This window comes from Phyllopteryx taeniolatus, chromosome 7 (genome assembly GCF_024500385.1).
Source record: "Phyllopteryx taeniolatus isolate TA_2022b chromosome 7, UOR_Ptae_1.2, whole genome shotgun sequence".
In the NCBI taxonomy this organism is placed as follows: domain Eukaryota; kingdom Metazoa; phylum Chordata; class Actinopteri; order Syngnathiformes; family Syngnathidae; genus Phyllopteryx; species Phyllopteryx taeniolatus.
The window spans coordinates 11,539,688-11,562,606 of NC_084508.1; the positions used below are offsets into that span (position 1 = coordinate 11,539,688).

Below are 22,919 nucleotides of genomic sequence, written 5' to 3' on the forward strand. Positions count from 1 at the left end.
CACATCGGTGTCAGTTAAAACGGAGCTTTATCTTCTGAAAGGCAGATCGTCATTAGATTGTGCAAATGTGCCCAGTGGTACAGGTATAATTTCCTGGCATGTGTATGTGTATTTATGAGTCACTTAAGTGTGTTGCCGACGAGAACGTCTCTCTTCCATTCTCAACTCGGCACGCTGCCCTAGTCATGTCACCTCTCTCTCCCTCGTCTTTTCACATCTGTGCCCATTTGTCATCTTCTGCTTCCGCCGTTGTTGTTGTTGTCAGTTCCCCGACGGAAGGACTTGGGTGGTCTCCCCTCTCCGACAGAGGGGCAAGTGGCGGTCCAGCTGGCCAGTAAGTGAGCTGTAGATGGGCAGGGCGTCAGCCTGTGTTAGATTAGAATTGGTGGCGTGCGCCTGTTTTCTGGCAGCGTTCACATTCTGCTTGTAGCCACATAGAACACAGTGGAGCTCCTTCCTATCCAGGAGGGTGGTATATATTACAATGGAACCTCCAAAGTGCAGTTATATCTGTTCCGTGACACTGGTTAAAATAAAGTCAAACTACCTTACTGACCTGACAGACACTTAATGGAGGGAGCAATGAGGTGTTTGCAAAGTGATACTGTCACCTTGTGGCATTTTATAGCTGTTACTGGTAGGAATAAACCTTTAGTCCATTCATTCTCAGTAGTGCTTGACCTAATTAGGTGCACAGGTGAGCTGACTTTGGGGCGAGAGACGGGGTACACCTAGACTGGTCGCCAGTCTATAGTAATTTACATATAGAGCCCCAGAGCATTTGCAGAAGACCCATCCAAGCAGGCGTTGGGAGAACATGCGAAGTCCACACCGGAAGGCCAGATCCCAAATTTGAACCCAGGACCTTAGAGGCAGACGTGCTACCCCCTATCACACCGTGCTGCTGTTTGACACTTAATCATGTTATATAATGTTGCCTAAAACTAACGGGAGCAGCGTCCTGGAAGGGATCGTGTTTGACTTTGGAGGTTCCAGGTAAACAAACTAAAGTCATGTTATGGTGTTTTTGTATTGACATGTTAATTACCCGACTGGCCACGCATTCTGGCTTCCCCCTACCTCTCCTTCTTCATCCTCCATCACTTAAACTGCACATGAGCTCCCAGAAGACACTTGACTCGAACACAATGTGTGATAACTGCTGCTTACAAGCAACATCTGGCTTCAAGGATTAACACGAGCTGTCTGGGCGACATTTCCCCCCGTTATGCATCCCTAACTTTCATTTCCTGTCTTGTCTTTTCTTCTCCTGCGACCTCCTGCATCTTTCTTCCTGCCTGCCTGCCACTGCCGCCGCTTATCTCTGTGCCACTGGCCCTCTCCTCTGTCCCCCTGGCGCCCTCTGCTGTGCTTGGCGTGTAAAAAAAACAAAACAGCCTCCAGAGGACAGGACCTGGGTGTACTCTCCGCTACACTATGGCTCAGAGTCTAAGGCCCTGCCAGATGGGGACTGGGAAAGAGAGACAGTAAGTGAGAAGCATCCGACTAAGAAATACACAGCGCCGGAAGAATCCTCCATGTTCTATTTAAAGCAGTTCTAATGCTTCTCAGGTCCATTAAACCCTCCCCACCCCCCTTGCATTGCAGCAATCATCCGAGTACAAATGGTCACCAAGTTGTGACCGTTTAGTGCACGAGCGGCCACCCTGTGTCTCTTCAACAGCAAGCAGCATGCACCATGCCACATCTTGTCATCAGCCTGCTCAAATGATCTAAATCGGCAAGAAAAAAAAAAAAAAAAAAGGTTTCACCCAGGGGTGGGGAACCTACGGGCCGTGGGTTATTTTTGGCACACCGCATCATATTTGATCCATGCCCACCTTGCAATTATAAAAGCAAAAACTTCAGAGAAAATCTAAGGAAAAGCCAGAGAACCATTTAACACATAACTACTCATAATACAATCCATAATACAGCGGTGCCATAACTTAATTTAATTTACTCCGTGACTGCACTTGTAACTCATAACATTCGTATCATAAATGATCTTTCCCCGTTGAAATGAATGAAAATGCCATTTTATTCAATCCAGCCTAATATAAAACACCAACACAAAACTTTGTAATGTGCTTTTTGATAAGAAAAATAGCACTCTACAATAGTGCATCATAAGTTCATGCATTCATTGTGCGACTCCTTTTGGTGTGTGAGCCTTGGCCACCAAGGGGCAGAATAATATATTACATACTGTACATACACACACAGAAAACACAAAAGTAAATCGATAGGGACTTTTCATCTTTCTCTGCAGTTGGGTACTACTTACAATGAGAACTTATATAATGCTAACATGGGAAAAAAAATAAGCAAAACGGCAACCTGAGTTTAGAAAGCCCTAAGGCAGATTGGTGAGGATTTTACATTTTGCCCTGCAGTCAGGTACTTTTTCAAATGAGAACTGATGAAATGCTAACAATTGATAGGGTAATAATAGTAAGGAATCTGAGTAGAAAAAGCCTGAAGACAGAATCATGAGGGCTTTGCATCGCGCCCTGTAGTCGGGTACCATTTCTAATAAGAACTGATACAATGCTAACAGCGGCACGGTAGACGACAGGTGCCCTGCGATTGGCTGGCAACCAGTTCAGGGTGTACCCCGCCTCTCGCCCGAAGATTGCTGGGATAGGCTCCAGCACGCCCGCGACCATAGTGAGGATAAGTGGTACAGAAGATGAATGAATGGATGAATAATGCTAACATACCAGCAGCTGGTATGCTAACGTAAAGCAAGATAACAACGCGAATAGAGAAAGCCCGAACGAAGATTGATGAGCATTTTAACGTCCCTTTAGCCTGGTGCTACTTCTAATGAGAACTGATACAGTGCTAACATGCTGTTTTCTATCTTGTTGTTGTTGTTGACTGTCTTCATCCATCCACTGTGTCTTTTTCAAACAGTAAAGCCACATTTTGTGACTGACTGGCGTGATGGGGATCGTCCACCCGAAGGCCAAAACCTCCTCAACGGTCGCAGTGCAATCTTTTTTCTCCGGACCGGAGAGAAATCAACAGACTGACGTTGCAGAGGTCCCTGCCATTTATATATGATACTTGTGTTTACGTGTGACATAGTACAGGTATGCTCGTGTGTTATATGTTTAGACGTGACACACTTACGTCGTATTTCACATAAACATCTAACAGACTGGTCTATGTTGCCCCAAGGCGGCCATATTGGAGCAGGACAAATCGATGTGGGTTGCCATTGTCACAAATGTGAGGGGACGTCATGAGAATTTTATTTAGTCACACTGTGATGCTATGGGTTATATTATGAAATATATAATATTTCTAATATGGCTGCCTCATAAACGCATATTGCCAAGCTGCGTGGGGCATTTACGGATGTCCCACCTGTGGCTAAAAGCAGCGATTGTTTTAATTTCAAGTTATTTATGATTTGCTAATTATTATTACTGTATGTATTATACTCCACATATTTATTTTTGAATGTTGCGCATTTAAAAAAAAAAAATCTTGTTTCATCCAAAGAGTTTTGATCATTTCGGTGCATCTGTCTGTGAGTGTGGCTCTCGTAAATTATATATCGTCATTTCTCAAGCAGTAGCCTGCCTTCTAATTCGCTGCCGTTTTTTGGGAGAAAATATGGTAATGTTGAGTAGCATTTTAAAAATGCATTTGTGAAAAATAAAAACCTGCCCCCTAACAAACACCTTACCCCTCATAGATGTGCTGTCCTTACTGCAGATGAGTAAACACGCACCCCCGGACAGTAATATTAGTCAATAGTATTAAAATATTATAAAGTAAGTAAAATGCATTTTCACAAATAAAAGCCTCCCCCTAATAGGTGACTCCTCTCTATCTTCAGTGGAATAAATACACGCCCCTGGACAGTATTTGAAATTAAAAAAAAAAAAAAAAAAATCCTTAAAATTGTTTTATAAAAGTACTCCGGTTTCCTCCCACATCCGCAAAAACATGCTTCGTAGGTTGATTGAAGACTCTAAATTGCCCATAGGTATTAATGTGAGTCTGAAGGGTTGTTCACCTGCGATTGGCTGGAAACCAGTGCAGGGTGTACCCTGCCTCTCACCCGAAGATAGCTGGGATAGGCTCCAGCACGCCCGCGACCATTGTGAGGATAAGCGGTACAGAAAATGGATGGATGGATGTTTGTTTGTAAAGATAAAGGCCTCCCTCTAACAAACAATTTAACCCCAAATAATAGTAACCTTGTCCTCACTGCAGTTGCATAAACAGACACCAGCATTTTATTTATTTATAACATTATTTTCAGTAGGAAAATTGATAGAGATTATAATCGACTTTGGAGGTTCGCCTGCATTTAACGGACCCTCACAAATGGTCGCTTGTTGTCCTTTTTTATGTTACGTGTAACAGAGGCCAGCATATTGCTCATGAAATGTATTCACTACCGTCATCACAGATGGAGAGCATAGCAGCAATATTTTGTATAGTCCTCACCTCCTTTTCCTTTCAAATTGCCTTATCAGATGATTTTCTTTCACTGGTGCAGTCCTATTTATTTTTATTTTTCATCGTTGTGCTCCTGAGAATGTGTACATAATAAAAAAAATAATATATAGAGAAAAATATACACATATATTTTCCATTGGAAATGGAGAATGTTATTTTTCTTTGGTTTTATTTTTGCTGCTTGGTCAAGAGACGATTGCAATCCGCGTAATTTGCTGAGTCATGTTCCTCAGTACTGAGATGCAGCTGCTCGCAGCTGTTGGGTGGGTGTTACTGTACATGCAAACCAGTAGGGATTCTTCCAACTTGTTCAAGCTGTGTTGTGTGTTGTGTGTGTCATCCAATAGGAAGAGTCCTTTACAGAGACATAGCATGGTTTCAAAAAATGAATAATGCATATCAGAAATGTGTATTTATGTATATCTGTGAATATTCATCTATTTATACCAGAGGATAAATAGATGGCTGTATATGTATGTATGTATGCGTGTGTGTGTGTGTCTTTGGACTCAATCAGAATGAATACAAAATAAAGCAGTTCTATGAATTGTCCAATGCACACAGTTTTTATTTATTTATTTATTTTTGCTTTATTTTTTTGAGCAACAAACACTTATTAGATTACATCATTCTTTATTCCTCTTCAATAAATTATCATAATAATACATTTGATTTATAAGATGTAAGATTTGCACTGGACTTTAATCCATGAAGCAATAGAATGGATATTAAATTTACCACACAAAAAAAAGGCTGAGGGAGAGGGGAGGTACATGATGAAGAGCAGGGGCCCCAGGACGCAGCCCTGGAGCACACCTCTAGTTACTGGGAAGGGGTCAGATGAGAAGGACTTAAGCTGAATGAACTGAGTGCAGTCTTTGATAATAAAAGAAAAGTAGTTGTTGGGGTCTGAATCAATAGAAGATAAATAGCCACATTCCAGTTCAAGAAATCGATCCACCGCTTTCTCTAAACAAGAAAATACTGACAAGATGATAAAATCATCCAGTAAGGACAAGGGGTGGAGTACTTCCTGTCTAACCAAAACCACATGAATGCTCATTGGTCATGCTGTGGGAGTGTGTGATGCGATAATTTATTTCAATGTGAATTACCAGTAATCAGAGTGCTGTGATATCATGGATATACTAGTATAGTTGTTCTAGAATAGATGGTTTAACCAAACCATATTAATAGTAATTTACTGCAAAGGTATAGTAGAGAAATGTAACATACATAGAAATAAAAGTGGTACTGTGGACATACTACTACTAGTCCTGTTGTTCTAGACATCCATTTTCTGTAACGTACTACTAGTCCTGTTGTTCTAGACATCCATTTTCTGTAACGCTTATCCTCACCAGGGAGCTATCCCAGCTGACTTTGGGCGAAAGGCGGGATACACTCTGAACTGGTCACGTTCACATCTACGGGCAATTCAGTTTAAGAGTTTACAATGAACCTACAGTGCATGTTTTCGGGAAGTGGGAGGAAACTGGAGAAAATATGGGACGGGGTCACAGGGAGAACATGCAAACTCCACATAGGCGAGGGCGGATTTGAACCCGAATCCTCAGAACTGTGAGGCAGATGTGCTAACTCGTCACCCACCGTTCCATCTGTTCTAGGCATACTATTATTAATACTTCTATAACAACTGCTCTGTTTAATGTATTACAAAAATACAGTGCCGCTTATTTTAAGTAAATATTTTTTTTTAAATCAAACAGTTCAACTTTGTTTGGTAATTTTCACAATTTGAAATATTTTGCATTTGTTACTCAAGTGAATTACTGTAAGTACAAAATTAGGTTTTATCAAACCTAACAAAAAAATATATAAGTAGGATATGGCTAATCTAATATAAACTATATGTAAAAAATAATGTAATACATTGAGGATAAGCGGCTACTATACTATACTATACATGGATACTATATAGTAATTTAGTAAATATAAAGTGGGCCGTGAATTCAGTGCAATGGCGTTTTCCTGGATTGAATCGTCCCGTGACTGCTTTACGAGCAGCCGATTCGGCGACACAGCTTTCAATCACATGTACCGATTCTAATTGGCCCAAAGTCACACCCCACGTGCAGTGACGCACTCAAGTTCCTGTTAGAAGGCGGAGATTGTCTGTTGTTGGGCGATATTTGGAAAAGTAACAGTCAGACACTAATCTCCACACACACAAAAACATGGGAAACCGAGATGACGAATACGATTATTTATTCAAAGGTAAGGCCTCCCGAGGGCGGACGAACGCGACGTACGACGCTCGTGGTCGTTATGACCTCGTAACACGAGGAAGTAACGCAAGACAACGGTAATGCTAAAGGTAGCTCCCTGGGGAACGAAAACACAAGTTGTCCAACGTTACAAAAATGGAAATATTACATGTTGTGAGTTAACATATTCATAGGTCATACTTTGACTAATGTTGCCTTAGAAGCCGTGGACTGAAGCCGTCAGTAATACAAGTTGCGGTGTTAAGTAGCAAGCTAACGTTGATGCTACTTTTCACCAGCCGTAGCGTTATTAGGTTTCCCACATAGTTTCGAGGCAGGACACGCCCTACTGCAACCTGATTGGCTCCAGCGTCGCCGGAAGGGAAGGTTATACAGTTGTAAATAAATTAACATCTCAAACATGTCTCACATTTGTACGAAAAAAAAAAACAGAATTATTTCAGGTTTAGGGCAAGGGTTGGGTCTCAAGGCACTTTAGGATAAATTAAGGTTAGGATTAGGGTGGGGTAGGGTTAGTGGGAAACATTAACGCCGCTACACTGAAGTTACATCTTTTTCCGCATGGAAGCAGTAGGCCGTGTTCTACAGGGTGATAACAGCCAATCATAGTGCAGCGGTGCGTGTCCTGAAGCCAGTAGTATTGGAGCAGGGCGCGTCCTGCCTAGAAACTATGTGGGGAATCTTTATAACGGCCAGCTCTAGAAGTAGGCACTCGGCATGACGTCACTAACCTTGCAGTATTTCAAAACACGTTTTAGCAGTGTAGTCAACCTAGGCTAAAAAATGTTCTAATTGTCTGTATTAATAGTTCAAATCCTAAATAAAATTATAATGGAGATTCCAAGGTGCTTGGGATTCTTAAATTACTCCAAAAATAATCCAAATTTATACAGTGGACACCCACCTATTCGCAGTTTGCTGTTAATGAATTAATCTAATAGAAAAGTAGTCATTGGTACCAAGGAAGTATTATTGAAGTGATGCATCTCGACCCAGTGAGTAAAATCTTTGCATCTCTGGGAGGAGCTAAGTTTAGCCTGGGTTGTTAGTGGAAGTTATGCAGAATCCACATGTACATGTGAACTTCCTGTGCATTTTTTTCGTTAAACAGAAAATATACAACAGACTATGATCCTAAAACAGTTTCATATAATTTCAAACTCATCTCACAACATTACCCTTAAACATAAATGACTTACCAATAATGTGATTTCAAAGAAAGATGTGCATGTACATGCACGTTATGAAGACTCTAACTTTCCTCAATAACCCAGACTAAGATGAGCTCCTCCCCCACATGCAAAGATTGCCTTTTAGTTGAGATGTATCACTTCAATATACTTCCTTGACATCAAATTACTGTGTTACTTTCTTATAAAACAGGGCTTTGGCAGTATCCTGTGGGATCTTAGGGCATTTCAGAAAGAGCACGAAAACTGTAAATAGGAAAGTTTTTTAGTAAATAGGCATTAGTTGCACAGGAAAAAAAACACAATAAAATGGTTAAGAGGAAAGAATTAATTGGTATTTTTACCTGTGGGAAGTGGCTAGGTACCAGTGTCCTCATACTTCTGTAAACTCTAAACTAACTTTAGAATAAACAGTTCATCAAAAACAACATGATGGCTGGATTTTAGCAAGAAATGAAATAGGGTGTATAAAATTTGATATATTTTTTGCTCCTGGTCAATTTTGGGAAAAGTGTATACCAGGATTTTAAATTGTTACAAATAAAAAGCATCTCCTTTAAAATTAGTTTTTTTCAGAGCTTGTTAAAATGTTAGATCAATTTCAACAAGAATTGTCTAGGTTATTAGATGACAAAATTATTGTCCATTTTTTGGGTATAATCTTTATAGTACAAAAAAAACACCCCTACATTCCCCACCACTGCTATATATTACCCTGGTTGGGTTTGCTTACTCACAGTTGTGCTGATCGGAGACTCCGGGGTGGGCAAGAGCAACCTGCTCTCGCGCTTCACCAGAAACGAGTTCAACCTGGAGAGCAAGAGCACCATCGGAGTGGAGTTCGCCACCCGCAGTCTGCAGGTGGACGGCAAGACCATCAAGGCTCAGATTTGGGACACGGCCGGACAGGAACGCTACCGAGCCATCACCTCGGCGTGAGTGTTTCCCCCGCGCGTGCGGTTTGTTTGCAAGCGAAGGAGTTGACCGTGTTTACCGGCGTCAGGTACTACCGGGGCGCGGTGGGCGCTCTGCTGGTGTACGACATCGCCAAGCACCTGACGTACGAAAACGTGGAGCGCTGGCTGAAGGAGCTGAGGGACCACGCCGACAACAACATCGTCATCATGCTGGTGGGAAACAAGAGCGACCTGCGACACCTCAGGGCCGTGCCCACCGACGAAGCGCGGGCATTCGCTGGTAAATTCACCCCATTCTTCAACTGTACCGTCTAACTGCACCACCCCCCTCATCTAAATGAACAGCTAGGACATTTTTAGACAGGTGCTTTACTTATTTGGACATTGGTATCATCAGACAACGTGAAAACAAAGTACAAATGATGTTTCAAGGTTAAGTCAAATTACAGTGAAGCAAGCATCTTTCTTGGTGCAAAGAAAATAACCTTGTTCCGCTTGCTGAGGGTTCAAGAGCTTTCTTTTCTGTAGCTTTGGTCTGTCGTACGTTGTATTAAGATTCAGGACTTCCCTGGAGATGATGTCCTTAGAGTGTATGTCATTATTACCCCCACAAATTTAGACTTTGGCTTCCTCTCACATCCCCAAAACAAACATGTTGGGTTCATTTAAGCCTCTTAAATTTTCTGTTGGTTTGAAAATGTGAGTACAAATACTTGTTTGTTTATATGTGCCCTGCGATTAAAGTGACCAGTCCAGGGTGTACCCCACCTCTCGCCCAAAGTTAGCTGGTATAGGCTCCAGCTCCTCCACCACTCAAATGAAGACAAGTGCTAGTGAAATTTAATGGATAAAGTTTGGTTTGCACAAATGAAGACCTCCCCTCACCTAAATGGTGCACATTCCTTCACGACATAAGTTTGTTGACGTTAGCATGTCACCATTCTAACGGCCGCTCTTTACGTGACAGAAAAGAACACGCTGTCGTTCATCGAGACCTCCGCCTTGGACTCCACAAATGTGGAAGAAGCCTTCAAGGACATCCTCACAGGTAAGGAGGAGATTATTATTTTTTTAACTCTAAAATGTTACTCACGTCTTCTTTTTCACGTTTTCAAGCGTGTCTGCTTCCTTCGCAGAAATCTACCGCATCGTGTCCCAGAAACAAATATCAGACAGATCGGCACACGACGACTCCCCGGGCAACAACGTGGTGGACATCAGCGTGCCGCCCACCACTGACGGACTCAGGGGCAACAAAGTGGCATGCTGCCAGAATCTGTGAACTCTCTCTTTCACACCCCCGCGCCCTCCTCCTTACTTCGACTTCATTCACATTCCCATTGACCCTGTCGCGTTGAGAGCGGCGGCGAGGGTATGTGAAGCGTTTCCTGATTCCCAGACATCGGAAGTGTGGAATCCTACGTCCCGTTTCGGAGCAGACACGATGCCCGGAAGCGGAGCTGTCGTGACTGTCTTGACCCACAAGTATGAAAGCGATCCAGTTTTTATCACACACACACCAAAGCAGGACACATGCAAATCATGAGCAGCTGCTTTTCAAGATTCTAAAATCAAACGTGAGGGAATTAATGTTGATAAAAGCATACGATCGAGCACACGTTGGCATGTCCAATCATTTCCATGTTTTTTTTTTTCGCTGCTCTCTTCCTAATATCATTTCAATGGTAAAATGATTCACACGCTCTCTTGAGCAATATCCCGTAATTGTTTTAGTAGTGCAGGGAAGGGTATGCGTGACTTGTGTGTGTCAGATATATTTCTTGTGAAAATTGCTGATGCATCAATAAAGCCAATGGCAAATGTATTTTTGGAGCGGTGTGTTTGTCATTTAGCGTTTCCCAGCATAATTCCCTACACATTGTTGGGAGGACACGCCACAGAAGTGACGTAGTTTACAGTAAGTTTTGCGTTTTGCTGTGAAGCAATCAAATGTCCCTAATATATATATATTTTAGTTTTTGCAACCTCTAAAAATGCACTCTAAAAGTAAGCCGCAAGCACGCATTACTCCTCTCTATATGTGATATGGGTTCCTTAAGCCCCGCTTTGCTGCACTGTTCTCTTTAACGAAAGAAACTCCAAACTGGTTGTGATGCCACTGTGTATTAAGAGCTGTAGGTTATTTATTGATTTATTTTGATGTTTTTATTTATTTTACCTATGCCAAAATTAAGAATATTTGGCAAAATTGCATCTTCTAGAAAGCCATTTTTATAGCACCTGACTAATTTTATTCTATGAAGCTATTGAAAAAGACTTGAATAATTAATGTTTGATTTTGTGGAACAAAAGTACATCGGTTCTAAACAAAGTAGGCTTCTTAAAATTAGTTGTTTTTTTTTTTTTTTTATATAAAGGCCATCAATATATTACCTTTAAATGTCGAGAATGTAGCAGTACAGAGAGTAATGTAATACTAAATTAAAGTTAAATTTGTTTTTATTTTTTTAACTGTGCCCCACCTCACCCCCTTCCCATGCAATGGACTATTCCAATTTAGTGCACACGTGACCATAACCAACAGCAAAAGCTAGACGCTATTGTATGTAGCATATTAGCAGTGCTGAAGGGGAGAGCGACATGGTGACTTTTTGTGACAAATATGCGAGTAATAAACTATATTAAATGTTGAGTAATGTTATCAATTCCAGTAAAAGTGTTGCGATTATTCACTTTTTAGATAATCTTTAAGAAGGACTTTACTTAATTTTCCAGCTCAGGAAATAGATTTTTCTCAAATTCACATTTCTTATTTGGTGATAATTAATATTAAAAATCTTTGGCGATAACTATTACCGTACAGGGGGAAGGTGACCATATTGAAACAGTTAAGTAACTTAAGATGTCAGATAATTTGAACAGATTTCAAAAGTCGTGTGTGCGACGGCGAAAAGGAAACTTTCGTCAGCGCAGTACACGGATGTGACTGGATTTGCCTCGGGCCCCCAAATGAGTAGCTACGCCCCTGATAATAGCAAGAACTCTTGCCGGTTGCAGCAGCACTGCTGTCAGTGTCAACCGAGGAGGGTGAAGTGGAGAGTGACACAAGTGACGCTTTGCGTCCTGATAAAGTGAGTATTAAAGCGGTCAAAAAATGGTGAACTATGTCATGTTGAGTCACCTTCCTATCAATTCCAGTAAAATCATCGAAATGATTCACTTATTAGGTCATAATCCTGAAAAGAGGTTTTAAGGACGAGCTGATCGAGCTCATGAAACAGGAGAATATGTTTCAATTCACACTTTTTAGTTGATGATGAACAATATTCCAAATGCTTACAGTACACTGATGTGGAGGGAACTGAACAATATTGAGCTGGTCACGTTGGGCGGTGACGTCATCCGCAGTGTCACGTGGTCTGACTTCATAATGTCGCGTTCGCCTCCCGAGAGCAGTTTTTCTTCAAGCCCCGTCACAGCATCAGTACCCCCTGCCACTCCCCCTCCCAGCCGAGCGAGTGGAGGTCGAAGCGGCCGGCGTGGCAGCCTGCACCGACCGCACTGCCGTCAAGCTAGCTCGTAGTTTTCCGACCAATATACGCAAAGCCCCTGTGGATTAAACGGTGTCAGAAGCAAACGAAGATGCCGTCATAAATTGTCATAAAGAAAGGGCCGAGGGGTAAGTAGTCTGGTTTGGTTCGCTTTGTGTACGCTGCTGACAACTTAGCTGTATTTATGAGGAGGTGTAATTACTGGACGAGCAGAGTATGGGTATGTATATTGACAACGAAATGTGTTCTACATTAGGAATGGAAAGTTGACCTTGTACATTTGGACCTCTGCTCCAGGTGATAGTCTGCACCAAAGCTACCCTCAACAGTTTAAACGACTTTATTTTGAATTTTTTTTTTTGTCAGGAAAAAGAGGCGAACATTGAGTTTCGTGACTTAAATTTGGCTTGAACAATTAAGTTCTAAACAGTTTTTGGTCGAGGTTTCAGAGCTTCTCTTTGTTTTGGTTAATCCTTGTGTTGGACTGTCGACCAATGATGGCACAAGCCGAAAGTCGCAGCAACAACAACTTTGGCGTAAAAAAAAAAAATTACATGAATTTTTTTCACCCAAAAAAAATTAATAGAACAAAATGTTGGGATTACCCTGCCCCCTTGCAATATCACGACTTTATTCTTGTAAGAATTTTTACTTGAAACGTTATGATTTCTTTTCTTTATTTTCTCAATGTTACTTTTTTTTCAACAATGTAATATTTTCTCTTTTTTCTCTATAACTTTTCTTAGCGAATGACAGTTTTCCTCCAGCATCAACTTTACTGTAATTACTTTGACATTTCTCAGAAATTAGCGACTTTATTCTCACAACATTTTGACTTTATAAAATAAATGTTTAATATGTCGTTACAACTTATTTCTCGTAACTCAACAGCAATAGTATATTTTTTTGTCATAACTTTTTTTTTTTTTTTACTAAATTCTGGCAACTTAATGACTTTTCTCATAGACTTTATTTTTTTTAATATTAATACTTTTTTTTCTCATAGTGCAACATTTTTCTTCTAAGATTACAACTTTTTTATTTTATTTTGGTAACCTAATGACTTCTTTTCTCAGTAAATTGTGACTCTATTCCAGTAATTTATGACAACCTTTTTCCTTAATACGACTTGATTCTCACAACATAGTGGCTTTACAATACTTGTCCTTATAGTAATGTAACTTTTCTGTTATTTTCTGACTTAATTCTTGTATCATTACAACTTTTCTTCTCATAATATTGTAATTTTTTTCTTGTAACATTGTGACTTTCTTCTCGTAACGACCCTTTTTATCGTAATTTTAAATCTTTTTTCCCCTGCGATTTTTTTGTTTTTTTATTCATTTCAAGTGTGGACCTACTATTTGTAACAAATAACAACCGTTCTAAAAGTACTTTTTAAATAAGAAAGTCCAAGCAATATACAGTGGATTCAAAAGTCTACACACCCCTGTTCAAATGCCAGTTTTTTGCAGTCTAAAAAATGAGACCAAGATGAATAATTTCCAAGCTTTTTCTACCTATAATGTGACATAACTTGTAAAGCGGACTTTTTTGTTTATCTTTCCGAAAAGTGAAGTAAATACAGTGTAAACCTCTAAAATTATGTGGTTGCACATGTGTGCACACCCTCTTGAAGCTTGGATGTGGCTGTGTTCAAAATGAACCAATTAAATCCAAACTTGTTAAATGGGAGTCAACAGACATCTGCCAACATTTAAAGTGCCACATATAAAGTTCAGCTATTCCAGTCGGCTTTTCCTGACATTTATTTTGCTTTCTAGCAGAATCTTAAATGTTTTTTAAAAATTATTTTTGGTCAGATCTTTTTATATGTCAAAAACCTGGCATTTGAACAGGGGTGTGTAGACTTTTTATATCCACTCTGTGTAAAATGTCAACATATTATTGACTGATGCAAATCATAAATCCCTACACATCAACAGTGGCGTGTTTTGTCACCATCTGTCATGTTATTTGAACAATAGCGAGATCACACAGTTAAATCCACAGGATTAGACCCGAGTATCTGTGTGATGAACATTTGCAGATGGAGGCTGTTGTCGTCATTGGTCTGCGTCTTATCTCCGTGCGGGGGTTATCGCGTTGCGGCCAGCTGTTTATCAGTCTGCTACACTGCACTCGCGCCGCTGCTGATGTTATGCGAAGCCCTTGTTAGCTGGCCCAGCTCCAAGCACACCCCTTGGCACTTCCATGACCCAAGCTAATTGCATGTAGGCCACACGCTGACAGACTTACATGTACAGTATGTCATTATTTATGCTGGATGTGACCTCGCTTGATGAAGCATCTGCAGAGATTTTGGCAATGGCACTGTATTGATAATTATAGATGGTGCTTGTTTATGTATGCGGCCTGCCAACATGAGACAATGCAACTTAATAGTTAACAAGAATTTTTTGTAGTTACCTGCTACCTAAAAGAAATAGCGATATGATTATTAACTGCCGGGTAGTAGTTTGTACCCGGTAGCAGTAGAAAATGGATGGGTAGTAGTTTGAATTTTAGGGAACATTTTACACCAAATTTTGGTTGCACTCCAAGTTTGAACCCTTTTGGGAATTTAGATAATTTCCATCCCTCTATTTTATATAGCTCTTGTTCACATTAGTGTCGCAAGGGCGCTGGAGTTTATCCTATCTGGCTTTGGGCGAGAGGCGGGGAACACCCTGGACTGGTCGCCAGCCAGCCGCACCGCACAGAGACAAACAAGCGTTCACACTCACCTATGGACAAGTTAGAGTCTTAACATGCATGTTTGGAAAGTGGCAAGAGAGGCAGCGTAATAGAAGAAAACTCACACAAGCATGGGGAGAACATCCAAACTACGATGGCTGGGTGTTTTTTTGCTTTGACTTGCAAGCAAAAATTTGAGATAAGAGCGCTAGTATAGCGTATGTAACTGATTGAGGTATTTGCTTGTACAATGTTTTTTTTATATACATGACTGAATTGCATTTTGTATCCTAGAACGTCATCTTGGTTAATATATTTAGAATTTGTGGATTAAAAAGTGCTGCACTTTTATTTCCTGTTTGTGCATGAAAAACCGTTTGATTCTCAAAATGTTACTGAAGGTATATGACGTTAAGGTTCTATGTTATGTACATTGTTGTGTTCCCAAGATTCACTTTTTGTTTTTTTATTTAAAATGCACCCACTTGGGTATTAAAGCCATTATTTTCATCTAGACCACGGTGTCAAACTGGTGGCCCGGGGGCCCGATCTGGCCCGCAACATTATTTTATGTGGCCCGCAAAAGCAAATCATGTGTGTCGACTTCATGTTTCTTGTGAAAATACCAAAATTGGTGTCTTTACTTGTATAATGTTGAGCTATTGCAAGCATTTTATGTTACCAATCACCTTTTTGAAATAAATGTAATAATAGTTTAACCTTTTTTATTGGCTTCTGATTTTAAAACTAGTTATCCATCAATTTGTTGTGTATAAGTATGTCATTGTATGAGACAATATTTTATATGGGTTCACAGTCATAACGGCCCTCCGAGGGAAGCCAAAACTACAATGTGGCCCGTGACAAAAATGAGTTTGACACCCCTAATCTAGACTATCAATCAGACTTTAAAGTGTACATGTAAAATTTTGATGATTATAGTTTACAGCAAATGAAAACCCCAAATTCACCATCTGTAGAAACTAGATTATTATGTAACAAACAATCAATAAACAATGAAAATGATTTTTAATGTAGAAGTTAGGAATTAGGAAGTGTGAATTCATCTACATAATGTATAGGTAATAAAATAAATGAACTTTTCTACCACATTCTAATTTATTAAGCTGTATCTGTATGTCATGTTCAAAGTGCGTTTTCTTTAAAAAAAAAAAAAAATCTAATACAATTTTGAGATGTTGAAAATGTTCCCTGATTTGGGTTGCAGCTTGTCTGTAAGGAGTGATGGTGAGTCCTGAAGCCACACCAGTTTAGAACTACTGGTTGAATTAAACAAGTTTGTTTTTGATTTGCAGAAACTTGGCTGCTCTGTGGTCCAACCTTGACGCCTGTCTCGGCACCCTGTAAACATGGCGACGGGCGTTTGCTGCCACCAGTGCGACTGTGCAAGAGACACGGACGTTAGGACGAGCGTGGCGGAAGAAGGAGGCAGCGATGGCGGAGATGAGGGCGGGTGCCCGGAGCTCCGTGTCACGCAGATCACGGCCATTGACGGACACCTGCCGTCCTCCGTGTGGAAAACCCTGCAAAGGTTTGTTTGAGCACAAATTCACACATTCAAGTTTATTATGATTTCAATCACATTTAACAATCTTAACTATCATATAAGTGTGAAAATAAATGAACCACTGTGTAATCAAACAAAAATAATGATGTCAAAAATAGTTTTAGAATTGTTGCGGCGTGACACTGTAGGGAACTGAGTCCATTTCTAGCATCGCTCTTTTTAACATTAACATGTGGTGCATGTGTCAAAAGACACTAACTATTTAAGCATGAAAACAATAGAGGACTCAATGTCTGGTCAAAGATGCACATTTAAAAAAAACATTCATAACTGTCACAGGTGTAAAGAGAAGTTATACACTGTCTAATAAAACAGTATACCGTATATTGAAAGTCACTGATCGTCGCCACCAAAGGACAACAAAACTAGAAATATAAAATAGAGTAAAACCACTTACAACTGCTGTACAAGAAAACTATACAAAACTTGAATAAATTTAAAACACAAACACGCTACAGTAAAACTATGCAAAACTACAAATAAAAAACGTAAAACCACTCACAACTGCTGCACAATAAAACTATGCAAAACTGCAACACAAAAAAGTAAAACTATTTCAAAACTACTGTCTATTAAAGTAAAACCACAATATAATAAACTAAAATCAAGTGAAACCACTCACAATTTACACTATAGTAAAGTGAAACCACTCACAACCACTGCACAATAAAACTATACATAACTAAAATAAAGTGAAACCACTCACAAACACTGCACAACAAAATTACAAAACTGAAATAAAGTAAATACTTTAACAACCACTGCAGTAGAGCTACAAAACTAAAAGTCAAACCATTCACCCTTTGAGAACAGCATTCATTTTGGTTGTGTGGTTATTATGAAACTTTTTCCCCTGCCATCACCGGTACCCTTCTGTGGCGGCATCCCAAAAAGCCAAATGAAAAGCAAAAGAGTTGTAGTTAATCCTGTCATGTACTTCTTTGTGTGGCGTGCTGCGCCGCGTGCAGCGATCTTCCCATTTGCCGCATCTGCCACGAGGGCGGCTGCGTGGAAGGCCTGCTGTCCCCGTGCAACTGCACGGGCACGCTGGCCACGGTGCACAGGAGCTGCCTGGAGCTCTGGCTGTCGTCCTCCAACACCAGCTACTGTGAGCTGTGCCACGCCCACTTCAGCATCCAACGCAGACTCAGGCCATTCACAGAGGTAAACACTTAAAGGTTTTGCACATGCAAAATTATTATTGTTATCGAGGCTGGTATGCTCGCTGGTATTAATCAGCCTCGGGTGAACGGCGGTTTGTTTGTGTTGAATGTTTTAACTGCTGAATACAGTTTATTTAAAATGGATTCATGATTGTGTACACGCTAGATCAGCGTTTCTCAAAGTGTGGTATTAGTAGCACGAGTGGTATGTGGGCTCCCTGTAGTGGTACACAAAGGAATCACTGCTTAAGTACAGTTGAGTTGTATTTCAATTTTTACTACATTACATTTGCATTTAAGCTTTAAGAACGATTTTTTGAAAACGTTTATTTAGGTAGAATGTTTTACTTTTTAACTTTTATGTGTAAAACAATATCATTGAATCATTATTTGAGTACAGTTTTTTTTTTATGTTTCCTATATTTAAGCGCAGTGTTAATATTCAAAATGCATAATGTACAATAGCTTACAATAATACTCAATATACTATTTAGGGAATCTTTTTTTCGATAACTATTTATGACTGCTAGTACTACTACGATGCTACTGTATTTTAAATGCCATTCTTGATGTTGGTATTTGGAGATCTAAGTACTTTTTTTAAGTTGTACTTGGTGTAAAACGTTTGAGAACCGTCAAACAGTATAATTCAGCCAATACTATTGATGAGACTCCTGTGAAGGTGGTTGGTTTGTGTTAAATAATTTAACTACTGAATGTAGTGTAGTTGTTTATATTTATATTTGTATTTGAAACAAAGATTACAACAGTACACGTATTTACTTAAATCTGTAATTATAAAACCCTATACAGTAATTAACATTCATCAACATTGCCTTCTGAGAGAGGCGAAGAGGCTTGCGTCGGCGGCGGCGGAGTGGCTCTCACTTGACTCGTAGAGGCTTTCGGTTCACTCGGAGACTCTTCTGCTGGAGGCGCTGATGGTGTAGCCCGGGGTTTTACCTTGGAGAAAATCATGGTGATGGGTCGTCGTTGTCTTTGTTTTTTCTTTTGCTTCCGTAATTCCCCTGTACAAGGACATAACCCCGTCACGTGCCTTGTATGAGTGGCCGTACAGTACAGGCATGTACAAAGCCTCTGAGCCAACTCGTATCTTTGTTTGGCATGCAGGGAAACCTTCTCTTGCGCGCATCAACATGAAACAACGCGTCTTTCCGCAATATGGCTGCCGATATGGCTGTATTTTATTTATTTTATTTTATATTTTTTTAATTGAATATTTTGGAAAAACCTGCTAAGCACTGAAGCCACAAAACGTAAAGCGCGAAGTGGCGAGGGAACACTGTAGTCTATTCAGCAGTACAAGATATGTGATTTTGAGTGTGTGTGGCTTTAAAAGGTGGGGCCTGGCCTGGTGAGGGACGTGGGAGCCAGCGAATGGGAGTGGATAGTTGGCTGTTGTAAGCTCAGGTTAGTGGCTGGCTATTACCTGGCGAACCGTTAGCTAGTCTGCGTGTTAAGTGCCAGCGTGTCAGTAGCCGTAGCAGCTAGAGTATGAATGTGGTTATTAGGTCTTTATTTTGTTAGCATTTGAAAGTGCAGTAGCGGCCGTGTGGCTCGAATGTTTCGAGTTATTCGATTCATTGTTTCAGCCCTACTTTTATGTGCCTGCTAGCTTCCCCCACATCAGTGCGAAACATCTCTTTTTTTTGTAACTAAGTAACATGTTTGTCTTCCACGAACACTTCCATTTCCATCACTTCATACTTAATTTTGGGCTCGTGCTGCGCTCCCAAATTTGTCATAGTGCACCATTAGAGCTAATGAAAACCCTCTTCCAATCCACCACTTTTACATAGAGTCAACTCATAAGTTAGCACCCGCCATTTGGGGTCTTAGTAACTCAGGTCCATGGTCTTGCTTCGTTCTGTTTTTCAATCTAATAATTCATGACATGGATCTCCCACACAGTGGCTGCACGATCCCGGCGCACACGAGGAAAGGAAGTTGGTGTTCTGCGACATCGTGTGCTTCCTGTTCGTCACGCCGCTGGCCACCATTTCGGGCTGGTTGTGTCTGAAGGGCGTCTCGGACGACCTTCACATTGGCAGCTTGCTGCAGAATACGGGCCTCATCTCGCTCACCCTCGTCCTCTTCACCATCTACATCCTCTGGACCATGGTAACCATCGCTCTCAGCCTCACTGTAGTTGAGCACCTCTGCCGCTCTCTTGTGGCATGTATAGGCACTTACAGTACTTTATAAACCATTTTGTATTAGCTGATTTTTCGCTTTTTGCAGCAGAGCCTTAATTAGTAGCAGGGGTTCACTAGATAAACAAATGGGAAGACCAAGTCAGTTGTGTCAATATTCTGTCTTTGGGATGGGCAACGGTGGACTCTCCTATTCACAGATTTATTTTTAAATATATATTTTTTATATTTTAATATATTTTTTGGGGGGTGGCCTACCCCAATTATTAAAAATTGTTAAAGAAATGTTTTTTTTTCTTCATTTTTTTATCACAAATCTTTTTAAATTATTTTTAAAATGTAAGAAACAGTTGCATGTTATAAAATATTACATCATTTTTACATCATTTTCTAATAAAATACATTAAAATTATTCAGTTTTTTAAATGTAAGAAAACAGTTGACTGTTACAAGATATGACAATATTTCAATTAGTGTTATTATAATTTAATTATTAGGTTTTATGTAACCACATTTTAAAAAAAAAATGAATGTTACAACACATCACACTACATGTTATAAAACAAAATATTTTTTATGTAATGAAAAAAGATTAATCTTACAAGATATTACACATTTATTTAAAATATGTTTTTTAAAATGTAATGTTAATTGTTACACATACTCAGTGTGATGAACAGAACAGCAACACTGAGAAAGAAGGTATAAAAGGGCAATTTTTTTCAGGCAGTCTTGTAAGATTGCGGAGGTCTTGAATGATCTGACGAAGTTGTATGCACAAGTAGGCTTTATTATTACAATGATGTAAATTATAATCATAATTTTGTGTGCGTGTGCAGGTGTGCCTCCGCTACCACTGTAAGATGTACTCTGAGTGGAGAAGAAAGGACCAGCAAGTACATCTACTCATCCCCAAAGCGAGGGAAGCCGCCTCTTCCCAGCATGCCTTGCACTCTGCCATAACCCCCAACATGCCCTCGAATGAAAGCTTAGTATGAGAGCCGAAGGGAGGATGCACTTCCCCACCCCCTTCCCTTTTTTTTTTAAACATTGTTTTAGCACTCTTGCAAAGTTGACTTTGACATGGAAAGAGTGACATCATTGCGGAGGATGACATCACAAGTGGAGGCCATGCAAAAATACAACACTGTGGACGGGCAAAGCAGTTGGACAGAGACATTGGATACTAAGTGCTGATTGAGGATTGTGAACCCTCCACACGTGGTCACTGGTTGTTGGAAAAAAAGCATTGACACAAACTGATTAAACATACATCACAAAAAAAAACCCAAAAAAACAGCTAATTCAACATGTGCCCATTCGTCCTCGCAGATCGCCAGTTGAGAGAGGTTGGAGCGAGATTGGCAGGACGTTGTCTGTGGCAATCCACAACACAAATTCTTTTTTTCTGAAGTCTTTAGTTTTGTCAAAATGTCAAACTCAAGGCCCGGGGCCAGATCCGGCCCGACACATCATTTTATGTGGGCCGCTAAAAGCAAATCATGTGTCTACTTCATGTTACTTGCTGAAATCGAATATTTGAGAGCTTTGCCATACGTAGACTGTTTATGCTGGTGAAAATGTATGTTTTGTGTTTGAATTCAGTGCCCGAAGCAAGTTTACCTCCAAAAATATGAAATTTGGTAGGCGTGTCTATCATAAGTACACGCACTAAAAAAGTCTCAGGAAGCCAGGCCCGAAAACACAGGAAGTCTGCCATTTTGCTTTAAAGCGGGCATTTCCAGGTGTCCAGTGTAGATTTTGTCAGATTTCTACCCAATCTGAACCTCATATACGAGACAGATGGACAATGCTAAATTGTGAGGTATTTGAGTGTTTTTGTTTTTGTGGCAACTGAGCGTGGGAGCAAAATTTAATGACTTCTCCAAACAAAAAATGACACTTTGAGGAGATGCGCCGAACCCCGTTTTGGAGGAGTGTTCATCCTAACATCCTCGGTTTTTAGGCCTCCAAGCCAGTGGGAATGTTGATCTTGAGTAGAACCATTAAGTCTACCACTTTACTTTAAGGCAGCCATTTTAGGGTCATTTTGGCTTTTTCAAGGGGTCCAACTTGTCCTGGAGAAGAAAAAAAAAATCGTGTTCAAGATCAGAATTCTGCACAGATTGTCTTGACATAACACCATTTGGGAGACGGTTGATTAGTATTTTATGTATTATCAAATTGTTGTTTTTTTACTAAGCTGAAAGCATAGTAATGGGACCCCTGACAACAGCCGTAAACATGTTATTGTAACAACAGCACTTTTGTTTCGAGCGCCGTATTATTTGCCATGCTTGCACTTCATTTAGTAAAGCGTGTTAGATTGGATTATTTATTTGAATTAATGATTGTTGAGTTGTGGCTGTGTGGTTGTATTCATATTGATGATTCTTATTAAAAATGCACAAAAAAACCTACTTTTCACACTATATGTAAAATCTGGTGTTTTTCTACTTTTTACCCAATGTCACTGCTCTGACACAGAATGGGGAACAAAGTCAACATTTTTCACATATATTGGCCTTTACCTTTTGCTATGGCATCTCCTTTTGTACTAAAGCACTGGCTGACCCGCAAAATGCTCTTTAATCGTTTTGTTTGTTTCTACTGCCAGTGTTCAAAGAGGGCCGGGAGGGGGATTTGTGAGCCGAGTAGGGATCATCTGTCTTACAAGCTTATGAGCGGTTTGTTATCTGTGTGTTTACTCTTTGGCACATCCAGTGGTGATAAACCCCCACCCCCCAATCCTTTACATCAGGGGCCAGGGATCTTTTTCATGTACAATAACAAATTGTTATGTACGATAACCATTTGTGGGTTAAATGTTTTGTTACAGTTCCTCTGGGTATTCATTTGTTTTGAGAATTGCACAGCGGGCTTTGCTGCATCAAATGCTCTATACTGTATGTACAGCACAGTATATGTTTATGGCCAATGTGCTGCA

The 22,919-nt window shown here is 40.2% G+C and overlaps 3 protein-coding genes across 9 annotated transcripts in view; all 3 read left to right on the top strand.

Moving 5' to 3' along the window:
* Window positions 1-5,037, top strand: part of pip5k1ca (phosphatidylinositol-4-phosphate 5-kinase, type I, gamma a) — a 34,445-nt gene extending 29,408 nt beyond the window's left edge. For 2 of the 6 annotated variants that reach the window (XM_061779793.1, XM_061779794.1), the window contains one exon: window positions 2,920-5,037. Coding sequence is in view for 5 of the 6 variants with exons in the window: in XM_061779794.1 (XP_061635778.1) it covers window positions 2,920-2,922 (3 nt within the window). In the remaining variant the exon portion in view is untranslated. The other 4 variants (XM_061779790.1, XM_061779792.1, XM_061779791.1 and 1 more) reach the window with 4 other exon arrangements.
* Window positions 5,038-6,563: 1,526 nt separating this feature from the next.
* Window positions 6,564-10,663, top strand: LOC133480582 (ras-related protein Rab-11B-like). 2 transcript variants are annotated; one of them, XM_061778841.1, is made up of 5 exons: window positions 6,564-6,720; window positions 8,661-8,856; window positions 8,925-9,118; window positions 9,806-9,886; window positions 9,955-10,663. In XM_061778841.1, the coding sequence occupies exons 1-5, from the start codon at window positions 6,681-6,683 to the stop codon at window positions 10,194-10,196; spliced, it is 753 nt and encodes a 250-aa protein (XP_061634825.1). In that variant the 5' UTR covers window positions 6,564-6,680; the 3' UTR covers window positions 10,197-10,663. The 2 variants fall into 2 exon arrangements, with proteins under 2 accessions (XP_061634825.1, XP_061634826.1); XM_061778842.1 differs by having other exon boundaries at window positions 9,975-10,663.
* Window positions 10,664-12,241: 1,578 nt separating this feature from the next.
* LOC133480583 (E3 ubiquitin-protein ligase MARCHF2-like) lies at window positions 12,242-22,392 on the top strand. The gene is made up of 5 exons (XM_061778843.1): window positions 12,242-12,478; window positions 16,364-16,599; window positions 17,604-17,799; window positions 19,731-19,940; window positions 20,812-22,392. The coding sequence occupies exons 2-5, from the start codon at window positions 16,418-16,420 to the stop codon at window positions 20,968-20,970; spliced, it is 747 nt and encodes a 248-aa protein (XP_061634827.1). The 5' UTR covers window positions 12,242-12,478; window positions 16,364-16,417; the 3' UTR covers window positions 20,971-22,392.
* Window positions 22,393-22,919: the final 527 nt, after the last annotated feature.